Source organism: Drosophila takahashii, chromosome 3R (assembly GCF_030179915.1).
Source record: "Drosophila takahashii strain IR98-3 E-12201 chromosome 3R, DtakHiC1v2, whole genome shotgun sequence".
Lineage (NCBI taxonomy): Eukaryota > Metazoa > Arthropoda > Insecta > Diptera > Drosophilidae > Drosophila > Drosophila takahashii.
The window spans coordinates 9,352,501-9,364,843 of record NC_091681.1 but is presented as its reverse complement, the minus strand read 5'-3'; the positions used below and the strand labels follow the sequence as shown (position 1 = coordinate 9,364,843).

Here is a 12,343-nt window from a genome sequence, read left to right as displayed (position 1 = left end):
AATTATTTAGCAATAACATAAATCAGCTGCCAACCAAATTGCAACTCTGCCTCGCTAATCTCAAAGCTTGCTGCCTGCCTTTTACTTCTATCCCAACTTGTTCCGCTAAATCAGTCAAGCTGGCGTCGTTCAAGCAGAAAAATAACAATAATACTATAAGCAATTATAATAACAATATAATGTGGAGTAGTACTATATCGCCAACTAACTCTAAGAAACTATTGATCGGTAGCACACGCAGCGTTGATTATGTCGGTGATAGTGCGAGGACGGCAGCAGGCAATATCAAAACAGGAGCAGCAGCATCAGCAGCAGCAGGAGCCAAAGGATCAAAAGCCAAAGCCACCGCCATCGCAGCCACAGCCGCAGCAGCGAACACAACAAAGATCTCAATTGAAATGGAGCTTCATATACAGAATAAGTGCATTTCGGCATAGCGCATCACTCTGGAGGGTGGTGCGGAGCCGCCATGGCTGCAGGGCCCCCTTAAAGCCGCATTTTTGGGGGCTACTGGGGTCGGCAAAACAAGCATACTACAGGTTAGTACAAATTAAACGAAAGTTAATGGGGATCCAAAAAATGTTACAACTACTCTAACTGGCGATTAGAAAGAAAACGAAGTTAGCCAGTGACAGAGCTCCAAAATGCAGTCTAAAGTAATTTTTGGTATCGCTTTAAAAACAAATGCTAAAATTGTAGCCTGAAAATTGGTATGGCCCATTAGTGGCTATAAAACCAAATTAATTTTCTAAACATCTTATGGTTTTCTCTGAGTGTATACATATGAGGTGGTTTCTTATCTCTGGATTTCGGGGGGTAATTATTGCTCAAATTAAGATCTCACACCTGGCTGATAAGGTGTTTCACTGTAGCGTTTCCCAACGCCTCGGTGGCGCAGTTGGCAGCGCGTAAGTCTCATAATCTTAAGGTCGTGAGTTCGAGCCTCACCCGGGGCACAATTTTTTTATCGGTTCATGTATTTTTTTATTTTTTTTATTAAATCAAAGAATACTATTATGGGAATACTACTTAATAGACATTCAAGCAATTACATCCATTTGATTTAAAAAACCAGCATTTTAGTAGAGATTTGTTCACTGTTTTCCCTCAAGTCACTTTAACTTCTTTAAGATCAATTTAAGCCAAACCAATTAAGCCTAATACATTTATGTCAGTTTCAAAGGATCAAAGTGCATCTACCGAACATCGCGTCTTAATTGCTGTAATTAATTCGGAATCACCAATGATAATTTAAATGTTTGTTAAGTGCGTTTCAGTTTCGTAATGCAATTAAAATTAATGACTGTAATCATCGTTAGTCCAATCCGATCCATCCGTCATCAGCATAGAAAGGGTTCTTGTTGCCCAGTCGCATTAATTAATTTTTCAATAATAAATTGCATTTTCAATTAACACAATTCCTGATTAAAAGTTTGGCCAATACACACAGAGCGGTAAATCCAGGGGGATGATGGAACGTTGCAGAGATGCAAACGCTGCACTTTTCATGCCCCAACTTGGCTTTAAATTATTAATGGGCAACGGGCGACCCCGATGAAAGCTAAAAAGTTTAGTGGCAAACTTTTTAATAGACCAGTCCCATGGCAGCTGGCTCTCATCGCCGATGTTTGGCGCACCATCTACCTATAGGACCAGCTCCACGTACCCCTCCACCTACCCGGCCCCCTTTCGGGACCCACATCCCTCCCCGTCCTTCACACTCCCTTCCCAGACCTGCTAATTGCATTTGTGTGCGTGTGGGAGCGTCGTTAATTTGATTTGCGCTTCGCATCGCATCGTATCTTTTGTGGTTTATCTTTTGTAATTAGACAATGGCAAGCCACAGAGCTAGAATGCCTCATATGTGTTTAGCAACGGCCTTTGCGAGAGGGTATACTAACAATGTGGGTCAGTGTGGCACTGATGGTCTTTTGTCAACTACCCTACCAAATAGATTTATAGTGCGAGAACGTCCTACATCAAAATTACAAAAAAATTCAATTTAACAACATATAAAATTCATATCTGCTTCATGTTTCAGAGAACTCATCTTTCAAAGTAGTAATTTTCTTATCTGTCGATTAATTTGTGAAGCCTTTTTTGCCCTACCACTTATTTTACAAGTAAGCCCTGCCAGTTTGACGAACCTAGAGCAAACACGGCAACTAACAAACATGTATTTTTATAATAGTTAAAATACTCTGGATATAAAATCTGGCTTACATTTTACCTACACGGAGAAAATGATTTCGTTTTTTAGGGGAAAAATACAATTAGTATTAAGCAATTACTTTTTTAAATGTGTCAGCCCTTTTTTGGCACCTGAAAAGGAATTTTAAAAAATAGTAGTTTATGATTTTAATTACGGATAGTAAAGTAACTAACCTGTCGAAACTTAAAATTCACATTTTATTGGACAGTCGAAATTTAATAATTAGATTTCGGTTAATTTTGTAGTTTATTTTATTAATTATCAGTAAAAACAATCATCGGTTATATACAGAAAATATTTGTATGCTTTTCTTTTAATCGACAAACCACTAAAAAAATAAGTGCATTTCAATTAAAGAGTTGGTTATAAAGTTTGTTAAAGCAAACAAAATTGAGAAGTTTAATTGAATTGCACCAATAAACAATAAAGTTTTTCAATTGAATTCACACAAAGTAAAATAAATTAATTTCTGTACACCTTGCGAAAAGTGTTTACTCTTAGCTACAAAAACGCTTTCACTTTCAAATTGTTTTATTTTCCTTGTTAAAAAAAGAATAATGTATTGAGTATCGAATTTTAATGCATACAATTAAATGTAGGTAAACAAAGATCATAAAGGCAACCTGACATAGTATTAGGGTAACATAAAATATGACAATTTATAGGTTGAGCACCTGATTTTTTCGCGTAACCAAAAAGAGTATCAGACTCGGCGTGGAAAGCGCTTCATTTTCCGCCAACTGCCAACAGCCACGTCCCGCCTTTAACCTCTCGCTCTCGGCAAATTCAATTAACTGCAGTTGGCAGTTGCGAGTTGGCCGCTTTGCCATTTGCCTTCCCGCTGCGCTCTCCATTATTTTCCATACATTTGTTTGTGTGTGTTTTACAGCTGCGTTTAATTTCCACGAATGGGAATGTGTGTGCATTAGCTTTACACAGAGAAAAAAACCGTCTGAAACTAAGAAAAATATTCCTAAATAATCCTAATTTTACACAGAGAAAAAAAGGTTCAAATGTAAGAAAAATGTTCCTGAATTAACAACGTTGGTTCATAGGAATGGTTTAACGCCGATTGATCTTACTTTAGACACAATGTTCAATGCTCAAAATTTTTAAATTTTAGACTGTTTTTTATAGTTGAGTACCACTAGGCCAGCTAGCCAAATAATACGTACGGGAAAAAGCGAACCTTTTGAAAATAAAAATATTTGCAGCATATCATTTGATGGACTCGAACTCGGGCCTGTGCTATCTTTAGGTTATGCTTTAATTCAAAAATTTCAGAAGAAAACGTTGTTACATTAAGAATTTTGTTCTTAAATGAAGACTTGGTTTTTTCTTCAGTGTAGGACTGTTTTCCCATCAAACCGAAGCCCTCACCCTCTTCTGAACTCAGCTGTCCAACATCCGGCATTATCCTCCTTTCTCGTTTCCCGTTGGGCGCCTTTTATTGTATGTAATGCGAGATTTGTGCATTTTTATGGCATTTTAAGCACTGCAAAATCAATTACGTCCCGTCTAATGGCTGTTCGCGGTCAAGCTGGCCAAGGGAACCCGTTGACGAGTTGGGGAGATGTTAAGCTTGAGCAAAGAACATCCGACATTTTATTGCTGCGTAAATGTAATAGGCGTGTAAACGAAAAATGGGAAATCAAATCACATAATTGTTATAAAAGGATAAAATAAATTGAGGCATTCGGCTTTGTCAATTTTGCAGCTAAGGACAATCATTTCTCAATAAAAATAGCTTCTCTTTAACGAAGAGCTATTATTATTCGACCACGACCCGAAGAATATTATGTGCTTCCAAAAAATTGGAAAAATAATATAAATATAAGAAAACCACAAGAGCCCATTTATCTTTATTATCATTGTAAATTTTTCGATGAGTAGTGCTCATTTTTGACCTGCTTTTAATGTAGGGGAAAAAAGGAAAAAAAGTTATATTATAAACTTCGAATAGCCTTAGCGTTATTTCCTGATTTAATGTTATCCCATTCATCCGCTGGCTTAAATGCACGGCAAACATTTTCAAATAAACTGCGCTAATTCCAGCAGATAAATGCGAGAAATAAAACGCAGTGCATCATATCAATAAAGAGTACGCCATGAATATCTATTTGGGTGAATTTGGAAAAGCTGCTCGGATCCCCGGCGTGCTTACTTATGTGGCAGATAATGTGCCGCACTTTATGGGGCAGCAAGAAGCATAAAGAGGCGCAAAGCCGGCCACGAGAACGGCAACAACACGGTGGAGCAAGGACACCAAGCACGGAGCTCGAAACTGGGAAATGGGAAATGGAAACAGGACCTGGAGACCGCGGAGCAGACCATCAATGTCATTTCTTATTCAATTACCAGTTCAATAAAAATAAAACTCAATGATATGCGGCGTTGTGACATAAAAGCGATGCGATGTGAATCGATGTCATGCCAAGCGCTGCGATCTGACCCCTTTGCCACGCCCCCAGGCGACCTCCGCCCCCGTTTTTCCGGTGAAAGCGACTGTGGGTGCAGCGTATGATTTAAAAAAACAGTCTGCTCTAAAGTCATTGCTTCTTTTAGGCCAAGAGCGGTGACATTTTCGCTCTTCCCAACGCGGCCACTTCCGCTTCCGGTGGTTGGCCTTGTCGGTTCCTTTTTGGTGCCCCTAATTGAATATAGTGCGCATAAATTGCATCTGATTTCATTGCAGTGACAACAATGGGTAAGCTGATTGGCAGAATAGAATTTGCATTTTTATTAGACGAGCGGGGATCGCAAATGAAGCCCCAAATGATTTTCACTTGACTTTTTTATAAGCACTGTGAAAACAATTTTAAACTTTTATAATTTCGGAAAATTTAAAAAGTCTATAAATTTTCATAGGAAAATAGGATATTCTTTATCGGTTTTGTGTATTTTAAACCATTTAAAAAACTACATTTTACATTTTTTTAGGTGAGGATCTTAAAAATGTTAATTTATAGTAATAAGTGTGTGTTAGCTTTAATCTATAAAAAGGAAAGCTGGAGAATCCTTTTAAAATCTTGGTAGTTCCAATGCTGGCATTTTGTTTTTTTCCGGATACACATTTTACGATTAGACCGTTTCTTTCACTCTGTGCATACAATCAGGAAAATCGTGAACTGGCAATCTATTCGATGGCTTCCTGGAGCGACAAGGCATCACTTTAGAATGCAATCAGGCGTTAAATATCCTTAGAGCCTGTCACTCATTCAGCTCATGCATTGATACCCATTGCGAGTCCCACATCCAACCGGCCACAACCAAAATCTTCCCCAAGCCGTCCCCATTTCCCCTCTTTCATTATCATTTTTCTTTTTTCAAATTGTATTTTATATCTCCATCGGCCTTGGCTTTATTTTTAGGATGCCTCGGCATCCTTGGTCCCGGACCCCAGAGTAAAGTCCCAATAAGAAATTGAAGGCGACTCAGCTCAAAAGGCTGCGGGTTAATGGGGTCATTTCGACCACGGCGCAGAGTGACTTCCAAAAAGTCCCGCGTGTGCGTTATGAGCTTTGGATTAGAGTTATGGCTCCTTACTGAGGCTTAAAGGAGCTGTTGAAGCGGAGCATTAGGGATCTAAAAATTTATTAACAAATTAAAGTTAAAGTTGAGGATTATGTGAACCTGATTTAACAAATATATTACAGTTCTAGAAAAAGCAAGTGTTTAACCCAGTTGGGCTTTTTAAATCAATTCACCGTTTTATGCCAGTTGCAGAAAATGTACTAAGCCTATTTATACTGACATTAAACCCGAACCAAGTCATTTTTAATTTCATTTTCGTAAAGTCAATTCTACGCTCCGCTGCACATATTGCTCATATAACCATTACCAAGCGACTCGTGTGCTGTTTATTCCCCAGTTTTTAGTGCTTTTATGATTACATGACCGGAGAGAACGCAAAATCCAAAGCATACATTTAAGCGCTTACAATTTTAATAAGCTAAAAATGTCCATGAAATATGTGTGGCTGTTTTTGTGAGATTTAGCCGGCCATACGACCCCATGCAAAAGCTCAGAGCGCATATTTAAAATGTTTGCTCAACATAGAAAACAGAAAACCAAGAAGCGAGCACAGAGCAAAGGAAGCTGAAAAAATATTAGCTTGCTTTACTTTTGGACAGGGTTTTTATGGAGCTAAATGATTTGCCGATGGAAAATTCATTTTTATTTTCATTGGCCTCCCACGAGTCGCATGCGCAATATTTTACAATCATAATAATATTTAATTTTGGCAAACATGTAACTGACGGTGCTCTTTCCGGCTTATTTACAGCAATTTTTCTACCATGACTTTCCGAGGACTCATCAGACGACAACACATCGCAAGATTTATAAAAACTGTCTGGTCTGCGACACCTGCATACGTGAGCTGATGGTACTGGACGTTCCGCCCCAGGTGAGTTAGCACCTGCCACATGGCAGCCCCCGACCCGCAATAAATCCATCCCAGGGCCACAGCCCTTGCCACAATTTCTAACTTTTCCATAATTTAGTTAAAAGTTTTCCCACTGTCAGAGCGCGTCTGTAGTGAGGAATTTTGTGAAAATATGTACAAACTATTTTTATGCAATTTTCCAGTGAATTTCATGGTGCTGATATATTAGAAAAGTCTCCATCTCTGCGCCCGCTGGCTATAATAAATTGCTAAATAATTTAAATTGCCCCGCAGATCCACAGCCCTAGCCAGTTGCAATCTGCCGCGTCTTCGTCCAGCATAAATATTAACCTGAAGACACTTTAAGTCTTCTTGCGCTGTTTTCTTGTTACTGAGCCTGCTGTCGGTGCTGTCTAGACTTCAACTGGTACCTTCTGCATTTTCATTACGGGCTGAACAGTTTTCCTTCCATATTTTACATCGCACACCCTAGCAGAAGGTATGCTACTTTTTCAAAGATTTTTGTAAGCCTCCTCCTGTCGAAGATACAAATTAGGAAATAAACAGATATTAAGACCTATGGATTTTATCTATTACTTAGAGCTCCACTGTTTTTTTTTCTTCCTGTATCGCTTTACAAATTACCAATCTTATCAGTGACTAGTCAAGTTTGCTTTAACCTTGTAGGGTATAAGAACTTCAGCTTGCCGAAGTAAGCATTTTTTTTTAATAATCACCGCTCCAAAAGCGCCTTGAGCAACAGATTACAACAACCCAAAAGCGAGCAACCACAACACCAAATGGCGGTACTCCTGATGTTGCCTCGGGAAAACTTTCTCGTGGGTTAAATTTTTTCGTTATTTGGTATTTTTGCATAACACTTTAGGCTAGGAAAGAATGTTAAACGAATCGGCTGCACAGTTTAAAAATCTGAAAACTCTACTTAATTTGTACCAAATGGAACTTTAAACCTAGGAAGTCAAGTGCGACACTCACATTTATAAGGTGTAGGATGAAGACACTTTTGGAAAACGTAATTGGACAACTACCTTTTTAATGTTACTTATAAATTACGTTGCTGCAGTGAAATAACTATATAAATTGTATTTTTACTATAAAAATAGTAAGTTAACTACAATTAATGGTTTTGCCACATTCTACCCTTTCTTACAGTTGAAAAACTATTTTTTATACTAACCCTCACGTTTACGTATTACGTAAGAGTAACTATTTGAATGGTAGAATTGGCAATTCTATCTATTCTATATCAATCGTTTTTGTTGTGCGTATTGATAAAGATGAAAAACACACTGATTCTACACTGAGCGATTTGTTTGGCACCCCCGATGCTTACATTTTAGAAATCCGTCTTTAAAAAATTATTATTGAAAGCCAGTAAATGTTTAAGCAAGCCTCGAATTTTTCCCACGCTTTTGGCTTTATTATTTGCGCCTATAAAACTGGTGGCCTGAATACGTTCATAAATTCAGGTACACAGCGGTCAACTATACCGGTCGCTGAACGTGTAGTTGTACACTATCAAGTTTTTACTACAAATTGTCCCAAACATTAAGTTTGATCCTTGTTAATATTTTCATCCGTTTATCTTGTCAGTGCAGTTGTCGGAGTAAAAAACTCCAAGGCTATGAACTCCCAATTTCCCTGTCTATGACTTCCTTTTGGTTGGTCAAAGGACTTTGCAGTAGACCTCGGCCATTAGTGAGTAGTTTTACCAGACCACAAATCACAAACTGACACCAAAAATGTTGAAGGGAATTCCACAGCCACGGCCGGCACTGTCTTACATCTCACTACTTTTTGTCTGCTGGTCTGCCACGTTTAACTATCATAAAATATTTATGGAACACACTCTGAACAAGGCCAGTTGCTGTTTGGTTTTCCCCCTTGGCCTTTTGGAATATGCAAAGCTTGAGTTGGCAAGAAAAAAGAGGTTCTTCGAAAACGGGACACTTGCACAAAAAGCATTTCATATCCTCATACATATACGTATCTGTTTAAAGTGGTTAGTCAACGTAATAAAGTCACTCATTTAATAAAATTCGATCAAAATAGTTCAAGACGGAATACAATTTCCGAAATTTATTGTGTCGGGATATAACTAAGAACAATCTTAAGAGTTCAACAGTTATTCATGATACTCTAAACTTAAGCATGTTACCACTTAACTTTGCCACAAAAGAAACATAATAGTTTTTTCTATCTTGGTAACTGGGAAAAAAGTGTAACGTTACACAAACCAGGTTATAGTTCTTGTCTCTACCTCCAGCGGTTAAAGCAGATGCACCCTTTGTTCCATGGCTGAATAAATTGGGAGCAGCCGTTGATCTAGCGAATCGGGAACTGGGCCAAGTGTGTGCCGGGCTGACAAAGTCGCCAAAGGATATGGCTAGAGGACGATTCTGTGGCTTCGCCATGGACAACCAGGCCTGCGGCAACGGCACCAATAGCCAGCCCCGCAAATTCCCCCCGAATCGAAATGGCAAGCGACCCAAAAGAGTTGACAAGCAACAAAAAGCAGTTGGCAGTCGGGCAGTCAGCCAACCGCATCCATTGTCATATTAACTACGTGCCGAGCGACCCAAACCGACCCATTCCGCCCCCTTTTCGACAGTGCCACCTCTCGATGCTTTTCAACTTATTCATGTCCATTTTGGCGTGAATTTGTTTTCGAGTACAGCTTTTTCCCCCACCGCGTTTTATTATACTCTTTGTTGTTCATCCATTGTGCTGACCAAATGGCCGACTGCTGTCTAAAAGCGGGCCAACAGGGCTTTTCCAGGGGGCTGGGTGGGTTTTCCCCACAGGTTGGAAGCGCTGTCGCCTGTTTATTGTGGTAAATTTTTCATCGTCAAGTGCACTGCCTGGCAGTCATAACTCAAAGTCCACCTTAATGGTTTCCACTTGTACAAACAGCATTTATTTTCAAACAGATTTTCGCTCATATACACGAGGCCGGGGGGAAAAGCGGAAGCAGATGTTTCTTTGGTATGTGTGTGTGCGAACAGGAGGCCATTTAGTTGGTCATTGTCTTCTCAAAGTGGACGCCGCTGCTTAAAGCTACTTGAAGTGACAATCTGGGGACAGGACTCAATGAACCGGGCTAACATGCCTGTGGACTCCGGAATGAGTCGCCAACTCACTTCAAATGTATTACACTTGATAAATTATTTCGGAATGGTGTGATTTAATAAATATTATAATGTATACCACTGGTGGTTTTAATATTGTAACCAAAAATATGATTTTATAAGAAATTCAAGTAACCTTCTCCCTACTTATGGCTTATTGAAGTCTATATGTATTAAGTATCTACTTACTCTAGAGTAAGTAGTTTTAGGAAATGCGGAATATTTATATTAATTGGAGAGTAAAAGGTTATATTACATCCGTCGGAAAGTTAGTACTAGCTAATTTGATCTAGCCTTTCTGTATAAACACTGAGATCTCGGAAAGTACATAAGATTTAAGGTTTGGATTAACTATACATACATATACTAGGGTTTCCTACGCAGCAGTTTATGTATCGAAACGTTTAAATCTACACATTTTCAACATGGATAGTACGACTACAATACAATTGAATTTTATTATTGAAAATTTTAATAGAAAATTTTGCAGAAACTAAAGATAATTAATGAATCTGGCTGACCTATTTCTCCTGATTACAAAAACTCAGGCAAGTCGCCAGACAGTAGTCAAGACCTTAGCTCATTAGCTCAATACCTCCCAAATCCCTTATGTGTCGCATCCATCTCGGACCAAATCCAAGACGGCAACAATGCAGCAATTACAACAATTACAACCGGGCCAGAAGACATCGAGAATCTGGGCTAAGGAGCTGCTCGCATTTCAAGCCAGCTCGCAGCCCGTTAATTAACAAAGCAACAATAATCACAACAGAGCGGCGGATGGGAAGCGCAAATTAAATGAAATTTAATCAAAAACGTAAATCTAGCTAAGTTAGTGCCCGACGGGAGTGGCGTCGGCTGTCTGCCAGCCAGAATGACACAATACCCCGACAGAAACGGGCAGGGGCGGGGCCAAGAGTCGCGAAGGGATGAACCGAGGGACCGGAGAGCTGGAGCTGGAGAACTGACAAGTCGAAGGACCAGACGCCAAGGCGCCAAGGAATGCGGACCCTTGAGCTGTCCATCTGTACACGGGGTCAGGAATTGCGGGGAAGGAACTAAGGGTTGGAAACAGTGTTGCCAGCCAATGTGATTTAAAAGTAGCTAACCTACGATTTTAAATTCGCTAAAATCAGTTCCTTTCAAATGTATAACTGAATATCCAGAGAAATTCTTAAAAGCTTAGAATAATTCAAATAATTGTCTTTTGCTTTTTCGATAATGGTATCTTTACAAATGTTTTGCAATGCTTTTTTTCCAATTCCGGTCCACAAAGAATATTAACAAAATTTTGTTTAGTTCCTGACTGCACACACAACCACGTTTGGTCAGAAAAAAGCCAGATAGACATCACTGAATTTCCGCTGTTTGTTCCTCTGAAATGTCTCGACTCGTATTCTTGTCTAGGCGGCCTTTGACTCTTGTTTGTGCCTAAAATGCTGCGACGTAAATTTAATTATAACGTTTACTTACTGTCTAGCTGTGGGCAGCACACTTTCCATCTCCTTTCTGGTCTTCAGTGACGAGAGTGGGAAAACTGTGGCCACCTGCCTGCGGTGGAAATTGCCTGCTGATTTGCCTTTCGACGCCTCTGTGCTTAAAAAGATCAGCAACTGCTCAGGGATTGATTTATGGCACTGACGTCAAAAGAAATCTCTCAAAGCAATCCACAAACGATGTGCTTGGGAAGAATATTGTTGACAATTGTGTGACCTCGAATTTTATTCCATTGCAATTTCGCTTATTTCTTACTTTTGTAAAACTTAAAACTTATTTTATATTATTCTTCACTCATATGAAAGTTCTTAACGTATATATGGTTAATATATAAACGTAATCTTCTTAAAACATATCTTCAATTACCCTGTGTTAACATATCAAATTTACCTCGACAATTTCTTAGAGATCTTATTCGCTTTGAATCGCCAATTAAATGAGTGGTTACGAAAAGGTTCCTCAGAAAAAGGACCTCGAAGTTGGAAAAATTCGGATTTCTTTAACTTAGAATATATTTTACAGGCGAACAGATTTCTCGTTTGTTAGTCAGTCGAAAGATTTAAAAAGATCAACTCTTAATCTTTCCACCACCACACTCAAAATATTTTTAAAACTTTATCATAAAAATTTGTATAACAAGCGAAATTCGACTTACATATAAGTACATTCTTTATGCTAGGAATTTCATGAATTTTTCGCTAGCACCTGAAACTTATATAGCATTTGAGGTAATTAAATGAAGGGCCTTTACAATAAAAACACAATAAAAACACTTAAAGTGCCTTTAATATAGACTGTACTTAAGTGAAACTTTTCTTAACCAGAAACAGATTGTCCTACTCTCTAAAAATAAACAACGTAATTGAAGTGGCAGTTTAAAACTAATCTGTGATGGAATTTCCTCCGTGTACTATTCGTTGTTGGCTTGACAACGCATTTTACTGCACTAATTGAGCAACAATTATTTACCGACAGCGCCGCAGCCGCAGTAAATGCATCACTGTTGTCCATTATCCTGAACTGTAACTGCTACGGCTTACGGCCATTGTGGGAGCAGCTTTGTCCTTTGAATATCCACAGCGACAACGGTTTCAGCAG

The 12,343-nt window shown here is 38.9% G+C and overlaps 1 protein-coding gene and 1 non-coding gene across 2 annotated transcripts in view; both read left to right on the top strand.

The window, feature by feature from the left end:
- The first annotated feature begins 18 nt into the window (after positions 1-18).
- Positions 19-12,343, top strand: part of LOC108066130 (ras-like protein family member 10B) — a 19,996-nt gene continuing 7,671 nt past the window's right edge. The window contains 2 exon segments of the mRNA XM_017154517.3: positions 19-539; positions 6,498-6,620. Of these exon segments, the coding sequence (XP_017010006.2) occupies positions 180-539; positions 6,498-6,620 (483 nt within the window). The 5' untranslated portion in view covers positions 19-179.
- TRNAM-CAU (transfer RNA methionine (anticodon CAU)) lies at positions 884-956 on the top strand. Its single transcript has one exon. It is a non-coding gene; the product is annotated as a tRNA-Met (tRNA).